At 37.1% G+C, this 16,759-nt stretch overlaps 3 protein-coding genes across 3 annotated transcripts; all 3 read left to right on the forward strand.

Annotated features, from left to right (window-relative positions):
- The first annotated feature begins 1,282 nt into the window (after positions 1 to 1,282).
- On the forward strand, positions 1,283 to 5,316 carry LOC128879276 (phospholipase A1 VesT1.02-like). Its single transcript, XM_054128264.1, has 4 exons — positions 1,283 to 1,414; positions 2,047 to 2,400; positions 2,894 to 3,136; positions 4,349 to 5,316. Exons 1-4 carry the CDS (start codon positions 1,366 to 1,368, stop codon positions 4,759 to 4,761), a joined length of 1,059 nt encoding a protein of 352 aa, XP_053984239.1. The 5' UTR covers positions 1,283 to 1,365; the 3' UTR covers positions 4,762 to 5,316.
- A 1,308-nt stretch (positions 5,317 to 6,624) lies between these two features.
- On the forward strand, positions 6,625 to 9,003 carry LOC128879278 (endothelial lipase-like). Its single transcript, XM_054128266.1, has 4 exons — positions 6,625 to 6,765; positions 7,038 to 7,328; positions 7,683 to 7,922; positions 8,517 to 9,003. Exons 1-4 carry the CDS (start codon positions 6,717 to 6,719, stop codon positions 8,924 to 8,926), a joined length of 990 nt encoding a protein of 329 aa, XP_053984241.1. The 5' UTR covers positions 6,625 to 6,716; the 3' UTR covers positions 8,927 to 9,003.
- A 3,086-nt stretch (positions 9,004 to 12,089) lies between these two features.
- On the forward strand, positions 12,090 to 14,655 carry LOC128879277 (pancreatic lipase-related protein 2-like). The gene is made up of 4 exons (XM_054128265.1): positions 12,090 to 12,218; positions 12,633 to 12,986; positions 13,438 to 13,680; positions 14,079 to 14,655. The coding sequence occupies exons 1-4, from the start codon at positions 12,170 to 12,172 to the stop codon at positions 14,477 to 14,479; spliced, it is 1,047 nt and encodes a 348-aa protein (XP_053984240.1). The 5' UTR covers positions 12,090 to 12,169; the 3' UTR covers positions 14,480 to 14,655.
- Positions 14,656 to 16,759: the final 2,104 nt, after the last annotated feature.

Here is a 16,759-nt window from a genome sequence, read left to right on the forward strand (position 1 = left end):
TTAAATTTTTAAGTACCTGTCAATACCTCTTCCTAACCATATCAAATTGTTTTTAATCAGCCAAATATAAATAAAAACAGTTTACTTCTCAATGAAATAATAAAGGACAAAATAACGAAAAGTTCGTTTCCAAGAAAGATTCTCACATTATTCTGTTCAAAGGTATATTTTGAGCGAGGTAGGTGTTCCAACAGTTTCAGAAGTATGCAAATGCCTAATCGAAAATTCGTGGATACAATCGAATATACTCTGGAACGATATATCGAGAAAGCATTATCAACAGCTAAGAGATGATCTTATAACCTACATGTTCTGTTATCGATTCTATCGGTTTACGTCACAGGCGTCGCTTATGTAGATTCAAAAGAACGATTAACATTTTGTGCTGCGAAAAACATGTTCTATGATCTATTTATAGAAATTAATTATCACATACAAATTATGTCAATTAAAAATATGCTATTACGACGAAGTATATCCTTTGTCTACATTATCTATTTACTTTTCTATTTCCTGTTTCTTCAATTGAATTACAATTTAAACAAAAGAGTTCGTGATTAAGTATTTGATAGCTTTATCTCTCTTCTGGATTAGAATTATTCTGTTGTAACTTGTCTGTATTAAAGCTTGATCTAAAGATTCAATGCGTATAGTTTGAGGATTTGTATTTTGATATTTTTTTTCAATTGTTAGTTTCCCTTTATGATTCATCACTGTATCCACTCGTTGATAAAAGGTATTAACTATTAATGCTGTTTCTAAACTTTTACACGATTTTATGAGAAATAATGTGTAAAAATCGTACTGCGCAATTAAAAATATGACAATGCTCGTTTGACATTTATCACAATACAATTTCAGAGCTCCTCATTAAGAATTGGTATTGCGCAGCAGCAGATGTCGAAACAATCGATCAGTTTAAAAATTTATACTAATTGTATTTTTTGACGACAATAAGATGAGAATATATGAAAACGCCATCAACCGAAAGTATAAAAGACTATGTGAACTATAGCATAGGAAAAGAAGTACATAGGACGAAACTATATAACCATATATACGAATCGAATATAGAGGCATGTGTGGCTTATGCTATTGTCTTGTGCCATACCACGCATTTTAGATATAGGTTTATCACTTGGAGACGTCACCTATGATCATTATAGCGCAGCACGAATGTTAATTTCATTATCGAAGACCGTTAATAACAATAAACAACTTGCGTTTCATTATCATGCAGCATCTGTTTCATACATATAAACAACAATAACACATTATCTTATCGCTGAACCTAACGTATTGATCGATCAAACGATCGGTAGCTTTATAAGAGAAACTTCACCACCAGCAGAGCAACAGTCAACCATGAAGACCCAAGTCCTTGCTAGTTTGCTGCTCTTCTGCGGTGCCAGCGGTAAATATTAGTTTTAACACGTATTTTAATACATAATGTAATTGATTTCTTTCTTGTTTAAAATTGCACAGTTTATTCAGCTGCCTTGTCTTATTGCTACTGAAATTGTACACATCATACATTCGTATGCAAAATTGTAGTGTAATTGTATTTTATAATTGTCGATAATAACGATCCACAAAGGTAAAAAGGAATAAAGGTGTTTTTATTAGAACTGAAATTAGAACTAAACTCTTCAAGAATTACTATCGACATGTTTAGATCATTAATATGTATAATTATCTTTTCGATACTTAAAGATGATATCACCGCATGTATTTCTATTAGGACGATTAAACAATTTACATTTACACTCCTCGTGTTCGTACCTTGTACTACAGACAAAAACTTGCTCGAACATGCAGTAGCATTTCTCGGAACACACTATCCATTTTTAATAGTGGATAATAATGGAACAATCTGTTACATCGAAGAAGACCATCGATATAACCATCGATGTAACCATTCCCAATACTCCTGTTATCACCAAAAATTCGAAATTCAGAAGAATCGAAATTAAAAATTCCAGAGTAAAAATTCTGGATGTTAAGTTCAGCGACCAATTTTACACGAAATGAAAATATCGTTTACAGGTTTCGCGCTGTATCCGACTCTCAATGAAAATATGGATACTGCCGTGGATATGGCGTCATTGTTTGCAAACCCCCAGACATATCTAAGTATATACGACGATTTTGGGAATATTGTTAAGATCGATATGAACCTCGATGATCCCGAGACGTTAGAAGAAACTAAAAAGGACTTGCGCAAACGCGTCAGCTTCTACCTGTACACAAAAGCGACTCCAAATAATCCTGAAAAGTTGTACGTGGATGACGTCAATACTCTGAAGAAAAGCCACTTCAATCCGCAGAAACAGACCGTAATCATCACGCACGGGTGGATGAACTCCTACAAGAGTCAGGCTTGTACCAAGATTCGCGATGGTAAGTATATTTTTCATTATTTACTTGTTCAGCCCTTCACTGGAATATTTTATAATGTTTTCTAAATCGTTATTAAAACTGTTAAATAAATTATAGTGCTAGGTGTGCTAAAAGTGATATGAAATACGTTGTGATATAAGTGATATAAAATTTCCGAACTTCTTTTGCAATAATTCATTACTCGAAAGGTTATAAATGGTAATTCTTCGAAAGGTAATTGCGATCAATTTGAACTACGAGACATCTCGCAATTGTTAGCGAATGGGTTAATGACTTCTACATTAAGAAACTAAGAATAAGTAACTGTTTACTCCAGACTTTCTTAAAGAAACGGTTAATTTAAAGCTTTTTTTCCACTTGTTATATTTAATCACTTGGTCCCTTCTAATTAAAGAAACTTCTTCGCCATCGGATGATGGATTAGACGCAATAAATTTCAATAGCGGCAAGCTTAAAGGTTTCTAATTCGTTTGGTGCTTTTCGTCTTTTCCAGCTTATCTTCAAAAGGGCGACTACAACATCATCACGGTTGACTGGGCGACGATATCAGTCAGGCCGTATGTTTGGTGCAGTAGGCGAGTCATGATGATCGGCGAGTACGTCGGAAAATTCATCAACTTCCTCGAGAAACATAAAATGAATGTGTCTGAGCTGACCATAGTTGGCCACTCTCTCGGCGCTCACATTGCCGGATTGTCATCCTATTACTCCAAAACCAAAGCGAAATACATCGTCGGTGAGTCCACTCGGTCATATTGATCCTTATTCGCTCGCTGTTTACCTTCGAATCCATTTCTAAATAGAACATTTCATGCACACCAATTTCCATGGACTATTACGTTCAAAAAGTTTCCCTGTGCATTATGATAAGAAGTCACGGTGAATATTCCTCGTGAAAAGATGTGTCATAGACATTCAAACGTATATTATTCAGATTAATGGTACAGTTGATGATAAAGTATCAGAGATGGTTTTTTTGACACAAAAGTCAAAGTTGTTTAAGAATCCTGTATGATTATCTCTTTCAATCGTTGCATGGCTTAGGGTGGGTGTTTCGGGACCAAAGTTTGTAATGGTTGACTGCACTACTGTTTCGTACTGTTTCTACCGTGTGTATTAGACTTGTAAGTGAGTTTAAAAGCAAGTACCCGACGATCAGAAGTCCCACAGAGAAAACAAAACTCTACTTCAAAACTGAATATAACTGGCTTACGTCGCCGAATCTAGACATTCATAAAAAACGACATAGCTGTAAACATGTTATTCGCTGGAAGCATAAGCTATTTTCAAAGCACTACCTCGACGTGATTCCAGAGATAAAAGAGAATTAAAACGATCTAATCTAAACTCGATTTACGTACATCAAACCCCAATAAATCTTCAAACCGATCACTCCAAAAAGAAATCCTTCGACACATTCACAGATAGCCGATTGATTCTAACTAAGGAAATCGATCCTCTATCGTACAAAGAGTCGGTGCAGTCTGCCGGTACATCGATAACGACGCAATCCCCTTTAAAGACGCAGTAGCTAATCTTCAACTACCCTTTTATCTAATCTACATCTCAATCGTCAATCGTATTTCATCCTGGATTAGTTATAATTTATTAACACATCCGCGACCGGCAAATATTTTACGTTTCTAATACCGAGTACCGGCGAAAATAATAAAGTTCCAGAGCTGGATATCGCAAATTTCTATGTTTAGGGGGAAGATAAAAGTGACAAAATATGTTTTGAAGTATCAATGTCGTAATTACGTAGCGTATAAAAGAAAAAGATTTTCGTAATTTTTTCGTAACCAGGAATCAAATTCGAAACGAAGGTCGCAAGTGTGTTAATATCAATTTTACGAAGGATCTTACGACTCTCTAAGACAGTGAATCGATATAAAACTCCCACTAGCCGAATAATCTCATACCACCTAAACTCGTGATCTTCTTACAGGCTTGGATCCAGCACTTCCAAACTTCTATTTGGCTGAGAAAGGTGCTAGAATTTCCCAGGGGGACGGCAAATACGTCATGATCATCCACACGAACGGTGATTTGCTCGGTTTCAGCAAGTCTCTAGGTGACATCGACTTCTATCCAAACGGTGGCAAATTTCAAATAGGCTGCGCGGTTGATGTGGGTGGCGCCTGTTCGCATATGCGCGCCGTTCATTACTTCGCAGAGTCTATCAACAGCCAGAAAGGTTTCTGGGGACTGCAATGCAGCGACTACAATAGTTTCCAACAAGGTATCTGCAAGAAGCAATCCACTGCTCTCATGGGCGGCCATGAGCCGGACGTCACCGCCAAAGGTCTCCACTACTTGCGCACGTCCAAGGAGGCTCCGTTTGCGTTGGGTCGTTTATAACTTAGGACGTAAATGACTTAGTAGTGCATCTCTTTACATCCTGGAGCTAGGTACACAACGGCGTGTAGTTGCTCTATCGAGGGCACAGAAGCTGAAACAGAATTCGAACCGATGGGATTTTTCAATTTTTGTTTGGGAGGTGAAGACCGTCAAGTCTGTCGATTTGAAAATGTACGGTAGAGTTTTTATAAGTAACTCGTTTGATAAGTAATCGTCAATGTTGCAATCAAATGTAAATTGGAATTTAATGTAAATACGTCACCTGTACATTGAGAGTTTGCACCTTGGGATACTATACTCACGGTGTGAGAAAGAACCTGTTGCTAGGAGATATTCTGTTCGGATAACGGAGCATTCGGATGCGGGAGATTTGTCTCTACTGGACAATTACAACAAATTGTTTGGAAATTCGTGTACCTTAAATGCGTTTAGATTAAGTGCGAGCAATTCGGAATTTATTCGATTTACTTTCGACTTGTGTATCGATACAATCATTCTTTATTGTTTACCTAGCACTTCGGAAAACCAGAAATAAAACTATATTTTCACTAACAACTAGACTTCTTCAATGAACCCCTGTAATATTTAAACAACTTTTGTGCAGTGTTGGAGTTTGATATGCTTAAGATAATCATACACGGCTTTGGATGATTTTAATTGACAGTTTAGGAAATGTTTAGCATTCTTGTTTTGAATTCAATGAGAATAATGTCGAAACACTTCCTCCATTTTTTCTCTTGAATATACAGGGTGTCCCAAAAGTCGGAGAGGAGCCGGAAATGGGGGGTAGCTGAGACGATTCTGAACAACAATTTCCTTTGCAAAAATGTCGGACGGGGCTTCGTTAAGGAGATATTAAGAGAAAACCCCGACCAATCAGAGCGCGCGTAGACCGTTGGAGCGGCCGCGGTAGCGAAGGCTATAATATCTCCTTAACGAAGCCCCATCCGACATTTTTGCAAAGGAAATTGTTGTTCAGAATCGTCTCAGCTACCCCCCATTTCCGGCTCCTCCCCGACTTTTGGGACACCCTGTATGTATTAAGAACTGTTATGTTAAAAGGAATAGAAACTTCCACGTCTCGCTAGCAAATATTTTTATTTTTATTCCTCAAATCCATCCTCCTTCTCATCACGTGTAATTAAACAAAAGGACAGCATCGATAACAATTTAAATGCCGTGGTAATGCGATAATTACTTCTCACGAAGTTTGGTACAACGAACGTTAAATATAATGGCAGATATTCGAATTTTGTTAACGGCCCCTTTGAAAAGTGAGGACAAAAGAGGCTTTATCGTCTGTACTCAACTCCTCAGACGAACAGTGGTGCGCGATGACAATGAACATACCTGAAACACTAATACTGAGTGAAACCGTATACTACTGTAGGATATCCCAAACAGGAATGCACCTGATGCCGTTTAAAAAAATGTCGGTTCCGGCTTCAAAGCCTGCTTCCACCGTATTCATCGTGTAAAAAATCAACACGCTAAAGCTACTCTTAGCGGAACGTCTTCATCAACGTTACGGGAAGAGGACTGATAGCCGAGGAAGTAATCAAAATAAGAGTTTAAATTATTCCGTTTAGGAATCAGTTCGTACGTTCAATGAAGTAAAAAGGAACACACCTGTACGATTTACCTTGAATTTATTCTGTTATTTTTATGTTGCATAAAGACATGCATCACGAACGAATATTGGTAAAATTTTGTTTCCGATATTGTTTTCAATCACTATAGCACCACACGAACGTCATACTCACCATTTGCCCATTATCATTTTTCAACCTACAGAAGGTCATTCATAAATGTATAACTAAACTTGAATGCTGTTGGTTTCATTATCATGCAACATGTGTAACAATTTATAAACAATAGGAAATTATGGACAATTGTAATCTAGAAACTATATAAGGAAACCTCCAACGCGTATCATCTTGCAGTCTAAATCAAACATGAAGATACACATCTTGAGTAGTCTCTTGGTCGTTTTCAGTATCAGCGGTATGTACTATACTTGTTTTGACTTTCTTCTAATTTTTTATATTATTCGACGTATCATGTGCCATACGTTAACGTGCAAAGCTATGATATAGTTCTCATTTCTATTCCTCAGAAAAGGCAATGCAAAATACTGAGATAGAAAAGAATTGGTACAAGAGTAATTTTGAACCTATTGAGTAGAGTAACTGACAGCATCTACGAGTTGCAAAATTCCCTATTCAGGAATTAACATTAAAAATAGATTCTATCTGATATGAAAGTGTTACGTACAGGTGTCACGCTGGGCCTGGATCTCCAATCAGGTTTAGATACAATCCAAAATGTTCCCTTAAACGTTATCGGACCCAGCAACGAATCCCTATCGGACACTCAAAAAGACTTGTCCAAACGAGTCTTCTTCTACCTGTACACGAGAGACACTCAAAACAACCCTGAGATGTTGTACGTGGATGACCCAAACACTTTGAAACAGAGTCGCTTCGATCCGAAGAAAAAGACTGTATTCATCACGCATGGCTGGGCAACCTCTTGCTCCAGTGAATCTTGCAATAAGGTTCGAGAAGGTATGTTTGTTTCAGAATGTTTGTATTGCACGAGAACACAATTTACATCGACAGTTAAACGATAGATTCCAATTAGTTCCTAATTCGAATTTTATGTAACGTTATACTCAACCGCACACGACTGAACATCATCACGCATGATTTCATCTTGCGTTTTTATTCGGGAAGGTTTGTTCGTTTGTTCAAGAATGTTGAAACATTCGAATTTTGTTCCTAAATCGAATTTTAAATGATGTTCCATCCAATCGCACGATCTCAGTTTTATTTTTTTTTTTTTTGTGTATGACAAACGATATCAGCTGCATGGTTTGAAGACGTTTAATTCAATGATTCAGTGTTTCCTGATTTCTATAGAATACCAGAAACACGGCGACTACAACGTCATCGTGGTGGACTGGTCCAAAATATCGAAGATGTCTTATTTAGAAGCCGTTAAGCGAGTTCAAATGGTAGCCGAATATGTGGCAGTCATGATCGATATCTTAAACAGAGAAAGAGTATTACCTGAATTGATTTTGGTCGGCCACTCCCTTGGCGCTCAAATTGTTGGATTGGCAGGCTATAACGCGAAAAGCGAAGTGGATTATGTTGTTGGTGAGTTCATCTTAGGTTACTTTGCAGTTTAAATTTATGTTCGATTCTAAACGAATACTTTAAAACATAATTATTGAGCATTTATGGATACGTTTGCACTGTCGGGGTTTCGATTACGTCAATATCAGAATAGACAAAAATTGTCGTTTACTCTGTACGTATAAACATGGGTAGAATCATGAAATGCATAATTTGCAAGTATTTTAGAAAATAGAATACAGTGCTGTTTGATTAGAGTAGTCCTAAAGCTTTTTCCATCTCCAGTGTAATGTAACTCAATTACTCTACTTGAAGTTCAACTAGGTGCACATACATGTTCCTAATCTTCAAAAACTGATCTTTCTGAAACACTGTCTGCTGCTTCTTTTGGGTCATTTCGAATTTTGAAGAATTGCCTTTCAAATTATCCTAGGGATATTAAACACTTTTAGTTTGCAAGTTGAAGCAACTAGTCATCTTTCACTGCATCCTGATGCATGGTTCCTAAACAATTAATTAAACCTATCCTCGTTACTAACCCATTTAAAACTCTAGTGCTTCTAGTAAATCACATAAGACCAAATCAGGGTCGCTGAAGGTACCATCTTTTTGCAGGATTGGATCCAGCATACCCACTGTTCAATTTCGCGAGTCCGAGCCACAGACTCTCCACCGAGTCTGCGAAATTCGTGCTGGCTATCCACACGAACGCAGGCCTCAATGGTTTTCTCACTCCCATTGCTCACTGTGACGTTTACGCGAATGATGGAATCACGCAGCCAGGCTGTGGGACTAATGTCTCGTGTTCGCACGGACGCGCGTATGAGTACTTCGCAGAGTCCATCAACAGTGAGGTAGGCTTCTGGGCGAGGCAGTGCGACAACAGCTTAGAATTCAGGACCGGTTTGTGCAACCTGCATCCCCTAGTTCGCGTGGCCGGCGCTGAACCGGATGTTAACATCAAAGGAGTATACTACGTGAAGACACGCAGCAGTCCTCCATATGCTCTTGGACGTAACAATTAAGACGAAGATGGAGAACTTCAGTTATTTCAAATATGTTTCGTGTCTTCCTGATTTTTGAATTATATGTTGCAAAATGACGAGTGTTTTAATTTATTTCGTACGGTTTCCTTCCTCCCCTTAATTTTATTTGTTTTTAAGGTGCCGTTTCAGTCGAGAAATCATGTGATTCTCTGTAGGTGTAATAAGAGGAAGCAGAGAATGAGTCAATTTTATTTTCAATGGACGCAGACTTCACGATGTAGAAATTAATACAAATTGGCGTACTCCTATTTACTGTCAAGAATAATAATGTCACTTTATTTGACTTTATTGTATGGGACGTTCTCACATGCGAAACCATTGTTTAAGTTTTTAAACTAATGACATTAGACATATCGTTAAGCGCATTGATAAGAGCGAGCGTGTCCTTCATATAAGAAAAGGAGGTATGCCAGATATCAGGTGTACATCTTTGCCATACATGTTATTTAATGGTAAATAAATTGGAACTGTGTGGAATCTTCAAATTAAATCGAGGAATTGCAAGTGGCTACTCAAGCATGCTACTGTTCACAAAAAATAATGATACTCAAGGAAACAATTGCATGTGCCATAAACATGTAAATTTTGAATGTTCCTAAAAGTACTCCTGCAACCGAATATTCTAAAACTTACAGAGAATAAATAGACTGCTTTGATGTTAACGATGTGTGCAGCTTTTCTGAAACACGATGACTACAATGTCATCCTGATGGATTGAGAGAAAATTGAATACAATGTATATTCTTATACCTATCGTTGCGTTCCGGTGGTCTCCGAACTTCTCGCCCAACTGATCGATTGTCTCGTGGACTATGGTATGGACCCATCCCAGCTGCACTTAATTGGCCACTCTCTCGGCGCTCATGTTGCCGGATTGGGAGCACGTCGCTGCAAAATCAAGGTACCTCGCATCATGGGTAAGTCTTCTCCCAGTCACATTCGTCTTTGTTGGTTTACGATTCGACTTCGAATTCTACTCTGAGAAATTAATTACCACGTTAATTATTTATCGATAATTATCAGATACAATCAGAAAGTTCGCAGATTGTGTTTAGGAAGATTTGCCCTCTTTTTCTATTTGATCCAACGACTCGTCCGTGAACCATCTCATTTGCTATTTCTTGATGGAACCTGTGCCCATCTGTGACTAGTAACCGTATCTTGATGCGGGCCAATTTTATAGTAGACTGTAACTAATACGTTTAAGTGCAGTGTGTCCTTGTAAAATTACGACTTGATAAGGGCTGCACTTATCAGAACATCCTAAAGCTACTGAAATCTATACCATCTGACAGCTCTAGATCCAGCTTATCCAGGATTTAAGAATGCGAATTCAGACACGAGGCTCACCAAGGGAGATGCTGCGAACGTGCAAGCTCTCCACGTAACTAGCCGTCCTGGGTTTCCTACGCCGGTGGGCGACTCCGACTTTTTCGCAAACGGAGGCGTACAGCAACCTGTCTGTAAATTTGATCCATTTTGGCTTTGTTCGCATATATGCGCGTTACATTATTACAGCGATTCAATCAACAATAAGAAAGGCTACTGGTCGCGGAAGTGCGACAACTACGACGATTACCAAAGTGGCAAATGCCATTCGAATCCAGCTGCGCTTATGGGCACCGCCGAACCAGATATGAACATTACAGGTGTATACTTCTTCGATACTACTGAATCATATCCGTATGCGTTAGGATTAGAGGGCATTGCGGATAAATAACGAGATGCCACGTCTTTTCGTAACAAGGTGTTCCCATGGAAATCGTCCATCTTGTAGGACTGTCATCTTATCTAGAACTATCTGGTTCTTTGTTTTTCTTTTTTATTATAGCTTACCCAAACCTGTTATGAGATCTATACAGCTGTACCATCTGATTTAAGAATAGAAAAACTGACACGAAGGTCCACCAGACAATATTTGTTAATTAATGGCCTTTGTATACGTTATAATAAAGCATGTATTTCATTAGCAGTATTCAAATTTATTTAATTACGTATGCCATACGAGAAGATTAAGGACATCGATTCGTCCGTCCAATTTGACAAATGAACAGGAAGATGAAATGACAATAATCTGAAAAGTAATTCCAAGTGGAGGTACTAATATTAATTCTTCATTAACGCTTCGACCTCGGGGCGATTTTTGCTGCAAGTTTTACGATAATTAAATTAGTACAAATTGATGTACTCCAATTTACTGTCAATAATAGTATAATAAAGATCTTCGACGGTTAATGCTGTAGCTTCTATGAATGAAACAATTGTTTCAGGTTTTAAACGAATGACGCTTGACATATTGTTAAGTGCACAGAGGTATGCCTGTTACTTAGTGCGTTATGTGCTTCATTGAATAATAATAGATTGGTACAAGCAAATTTTAATCATATATTAGATTTACATGTTTATCACGTGTCGTGTACCAAGCATCAGGCAACACAGATCATACGTTATAATTTGCTATCATATGGAATGCACCACGCGTTATATGCAAGCTATCGTATAGCATACAATGTACACTATACGCCATGAGTCATGCATCATTCGTAACGCTTTATGTGAACAGTGTGACGCATTATCAGCACGATAAATAAAAAAAAAAAACGAGTACTGAGTGAAGCTAACACATTATTTCTGCATTTCCACTGTACGCACCAAAACAGATAATACCTCAAGTTTACAGAAAAATGTAATGTAAAGCAAAGCATCGCATTGGAAATTTAATTCGTGTACAGTGAATTGTATACCATACGTATGCATTGTGTCGTGCATACATGTCTAAACAGAGAATTTTAAAGTGAGCATCATATACATAGTCGGTGCATCATGCGTTATGCGTAACGCCACACGCAATAAGTATGTATACTATAAAATATTTGTACTTCTATGGATCAATGACATTTACAACGATACGTATAGCCAAAAATAGGATGAGATGCACTGCTATATTGTGACAATAAACAAATTTTTCAGATAGAAGAGTTATGCAGAACGTCTTTATCTTTCCATACTTTTCTATGTAATTACCATAGCAATTACTGCAATTTTCATACAACTAAACGAACCATTATTAATTTCCTTATCTCAAAAGTACTACTTGCCTATCCCAACTCTTTTCTATCTATATTACGCCGACGTAGTAGAGTGTTAGATCGGGTCTGTGGGGGGGATATTGTTATTATAAACGAACAACGACTGCTTACCAGCAGCAAAGTGGTAAAAATCATGAACGCACGCGCCTTACGAAGTTCCCTGTTCATTTGTTTTATCGTCGGTAAACATTCCTAGTTCTGATCTTCGCGTTCCCTCATTTCTCATAAACTTCCACTCCATGCGATTCTTCGTCACATTCATTAACATACGTAACGCATTTAATCGGAAAGAGTAACAGCTCGCGTAATGTATATAATATTTAATAAGTACGCGTGTTTCGAAAAATTCTTTAACTGGCTCTTATCCGTACACGATTTCAGAGGCGGTCGTTTCCTTCGGAGCAACCTTTTGAGAATAGATTTCTACGATTGTAGGAATTCTTCTTCCGAAGTTCTCATGAATTTCTGATTCTACCGACATTCTACTCGTTAATCATTCTTTCATTCATTCGGTATTGGAAATTGTTATTTTCCATAAAAAAAATTGTGGCTATAAGTAAGTGAAAATCGGTGATCCATTATAATACTCCGTACAGGTTTCTCCAGGGCCCAGATTCTATCAGAAATATTGCATGGGATCGAGGATGCAGCATCCACATTCACGGAGTCGGTCGCAAACGTGACATTGCGGGACGATGACGGTAATCCTGTTTTGTTAGATCTTAATTTGGGTTACCCTGAAACCTTGTCGGAAACTGAACGGGACTTGCCGAACCGTGTGTTCTTCTACCTGTACACGAGGGATAACAAGAATGATTCTCAGCAGTTGTACCCCAATGACACAACCTCTTTAAAAAGCAGCAATTTCGATCCGACAAAAGAAACAATATTCCTTATACACGGATGGATGTCCTCTGCCCAAGGCCCCATGGTTAAAACTGTTCGGGAAGGTACTCTTATTTCTTTTTTTTGGTACTAGTTTCGAGACAAAACGTAATTGTATTATATACCAAATTGTATTATATATGCAAGATTCAAAAGATTTCGTGTACATCATTTCGTTAAATTTTAAGTGCATTTTAGATTTTGACGAATCACAAGTATATACAAGATTTTGTTAAATTTGAAGTATGTACCACTTTAAAAAACAATTTTTTTTTATTTTCTTGATGAAATTTGTACCTTTAATGACCGAAAAAAAATAATAATTTTCAAAATAGTAAAAAATCCATAAATAGCAGTGCATCGATTGCAAATTAATTACGTTTAACCACCTGTTCCCTTGCAATTAAAGAGATTCTATATTTCTCGTGTCCAGTTTCTTGTACGTGACACAGTTGACGAGCTACGTAGGTCGTAGACATTTTTATTCGTCCAATGAGTGTTTCGTGTCTTTAACAGCTTTCATGGAACATGGTGACTACAACATAATCGCTGTCGACTGGTCAAAAATAGCGTCGAAGCCGTATATTTGGTGCAGTGATCGAGTAGTGATGGTCGGTCGTTATGTCGCCTCCATGACCGACTTTCTTCAGGTAAAAGGAATGAATATGTCTCGGATAACCAATGTGGGTCACTCCCTTGGCGCTCACATTGCCGGATTGTCATCATATTATGCCACAACCTTAGCGCATTACGTCGTCGGTGAGTCGTGTCATGTATTAATTTTGGCTTCGTATTTAATTATGAGCAGATTAAGTAGATGACAGGAACAGAAGATACGTTTAATTTCGCATTAGGAGCAACGTGTTGATTCAATTCTTTAAAACATTCGTGGATTGTGAAAGTTTACTCGCACGACAACTGAAAATTCGAAGAAACGTCTGAAGATCTGCACACGTTGAAAATATATCGAATATTAACAACGAAATACGTGTTACATTGTTTAGAAGATAAGAGACACTTTCATTTAAATTTCATTTATTTATCTATATCTATTGAAATATGAATTTACGTAAACATTCGTGGTCCAGTCATTGGTTTCTAAGAAATCACGTCAGGATAGGTTTGACGACTATTATAAAAGAATGATGTTTTCATAGGTTTGGATCCAGCGCTTCCACACTTCGAGACTGCTAAGGAAGGTTCTAGTTTAACTCGTAACGATGCGAAATATGTTATGATTATCCACACGAGCTTGATCGGTTATAAAAATGCGAATGGCTACAGTGACTTCTATCCGAACGGTGGTACATGGCAACCAGGCTGTTTAGCCGATATCGCGTGTTCGCATTTACGTTCGTTTTACTACTTCGCGGAGTCGATCAACACTAAGAAGGGCTTCTGGTCAAAGAAATGCAGTTACGAGTTGGAATTCCGGTTAGGCTTATGCAACTCAAATGCCAATGCCCTTATGGGAGGCGCCGAACCCGATTTCAGTGTTGAAGGTATATACTACTTGAAGACGGCCAGCGAGGCTCCGTATGCGTTAGGACGTCAGTAAACTTAATTTCTTAGTTGTATCTCCAAATACATTTTGACAGAAGTATGGCTGCCGATGAAATTTCGAATTACTTTTACACAAATTACTAACAGCTCAACTGCACGAGGAATTGTCAAACGCTTGCATTATTCTTTAATAAATGATGTCTATGATATCCTATCATGTTGAACGACCAAGTTAACACTGTTCGATCATTCTCTACCTTTTATATTTAATTTCTATTTTATCCTGAAAATCTAGTCGATTTCTGAGAGTTCTTAATTACTATACGTTTAAATATACTATATTGTGGACTGATGGTATACTAGCGTGTTAATATATGTCGACTACATGAATGTAATATTCTAGCCAGCAACTTCAAAGAAATCGATTTATTAATAAATACGTTTCTTTCAAGTTTTATTCCTTAGAAAAATGTTCCTGAAGTACAATACTGTAATTGCCGAATTTCCATGGTTCCTATACTTCCTTGGAGAGTTCACGAATTGCTGAATAAATTTTTGTTTATAGTTTTATTAGCATTAACGAGAACCAAAAGTTCTCCGTTTGTCGCGTGATCCTGCTGCGACACACAATTTTTTTATTTTTAGTCATATCTTTAAAATTCCCATAAGTTGTGAAGCTACAGCTATTTCTATTATTGAGTGATTTATTGTTTGCACTTTATCGATATTAATGTAAAACTTTGTTTCATTTCATGAAATGAAATGAATATGCTGTTGAAACGAGATATTTTCAAGTGCAAGTACAACCTGTATAATATTAATGAAAATAAGAGGTTTTAACCAAATCCACAAATGGATACTTCGTTCTTGTAGATTCATTTTTCTAAGAGAAGAACTATAGTTGCCCGTTAACCACTTTGCGTTCGATATAGTAGATATTAAATCTAATTTGAAATATTCGAATTGGAAAGAGATAAAACAATTTAAAAATTGGAAAGATATGAAGTAATTTTTGGAAGAAAAATATAACCAACTTCGAAAAAATATTAAAACTGCACTAAAAGGTACGAAATAATTTGTAGTTAACTAATATGAATACTCACCATTTCTAGACATAATTGCTTAAAGGAATGAAATAATTTCTATATACTTTATATTAAATTATGTTAAATAACCTTTTCGTAGTCGACGCAACATTAAAAATTACTCACTCGGTTTAACTTTCTGTTCGAGTGACGATTTCAGTAACACACCCTTAAATTATTGCTATCGTTATATCTACTTTAGACAACGTATACATGAACATTATTCAATATCACCATCTCCGCCAAATACTATCCCAAACCTCCTCAGACGATACCATGCGCCGACGATATCGACGTAATCTGCAAAAATACCTACACATTTCTCTCCTTTTGCAAACAACAAAACGTGTAAAAAACGACAAATCGCAAAAAGTCTCGATATCGGTACCATCGGGGAGACATATTCTATAAGATGCAACAGGTTTCATTCCGATTCGTCAAGCCATCTCGCCGTAATCGGTAAACATACCTTAAAAAAAAAAAAATATACATGTCGAATTGAGTAACCTCCTCCTTTTGGAAGTCGGTTACAAACAATGCAATAAAGAAAGTCATGTCAGAATGCTTTCTGTCAGCATTAAAATTTCAGACACATTAGTTTATAATCACAGTACGATACAAATAACCATACAGTTTCTGTGTAATATTACTACAATTTTTAAGTGAGTTTAAAAATCTTTTTTAAGTGAGACAGTGATAGACCTTAGCTGCTAATTAAAAATTCCTCCCCTTAATTGGAACGCAAAGAAGGTTGATATATGCTGCGATAACAGGGCTCGCACAATTTTCTTTATCTGTCCATATTTTTCACGGATAATTTACATCGTAATCGCTCTAAAACTCACCCAGGAAATAGAATTTTCGTGCAACTTTTAATCTCGCAAGTCAGTTTTCGCTTGACTAAACGCTGCCTGTTATCTCTGAAAGATTTCTATCCATGCTTTTAATGTACTCAATGCGCCAATTGTTAAAGCTGACTTTTCCGCATATATCATTCTGTGACACTGTCTGTTTATTCTACATTGTCAAGGTAAAGATAGTACGCGTCGGACTTTGAACGCTAAAAACAGTTACGATAGGAGGAAAGGATACTTAAGTATACAATATTGTTTTTAGTGTTACGTGAATTTCGCGCACCGTGTCTACAAACTTTTCGATAATTACTATAACCTTCTAGGTCCGGGGAATCGCTGAATCATTCATCTTCCATCGAAAACAAACATACTTAACCTTCTTCGTTAATTAAATAT

This window comes from Hylaeus volcanicus, chromosome 7 (assembly GCF_026283585.1).
Source record: "Hylaeus volcanicus isolate JK05 chromosome 7, UHH_iyHylVolc1.0_haploid, whole genome shotgun sequence".
Taxonomy (NCBI): Eukaryota; Metazoa; Arthropoda; class Insecta; order Hymenoptera; family Colletidae; genus Hylaeus; species Hylaeus volcanicus.

Excerpts from the sequence above, each read along its gene's own strand:
- LOC128879276 (XM_054128264.1), top strand. The coding sequence starts at position 1,366 with ATGAAGACCCAAGTCCTTGCTAGTTTGCTGCTCTTCTGCGGTGCCAGC. Across the intron at positions 2,401-2,893 it reads TTGTACCAAGATTCGCGATG|CTTATCTTCAAAAGGGCGAC; the intron begins GTAAGTATATTT and ends CGTCTTTTCCAG. Across the intron at positions 3,137-4,348 it reads CAAAGCGAAATACATCGTCG|GCTTGGATCCAGCACTTCCA; the intron begins GTGAGTCCACTC and ends ATCTTCTTACAG.
- LOC128879278 (XM_054128266.1), top strand. The coding sequence starts at position 6,717 with ATGAAGATACACATCTTGAGTAGTCTCTTGGTCGTTTTCAGTATCAGC. Across the intron at positions 6,766-7,037 it reads GGTCGTTTTCAGTATCAGCG|GTGTCACGCTGGGCCTGGAT; the intron begins GTATGTACTATA and ends TGTTACGTACAG. Across the intron at positions 7,923-8,516 it reads CGAAGTGGATTATGTTGTTG|GATTGGATCCAGCATACCCA; the intron begins GTGAGTTCATCT and ends ATCTTTTTGCAG.
- LOC128879277 (XM_054128265.1), top strand. The coding sequence starts at position 12,170 with ATGAACGCACGCGCCTTACGAAGTTCCCTGTTCATTTGTTTTATCGTC. Across the intron at positions 12,219-12,632 it reads GTTCATTTGTTTTATCGTCG|GTTTCTCCAGGGCCCAGATT; the intron begins GTAAACATTCCT and ends TACTCCGTACAG. Across the intron at positions 12,987-13,437 it reads GGTTAAAACTGTTCGGGAAG|CTTTCATGGAACATGGTGAC; the intron begins GTACTCTTATTT and ends TGTCTTTAACAG.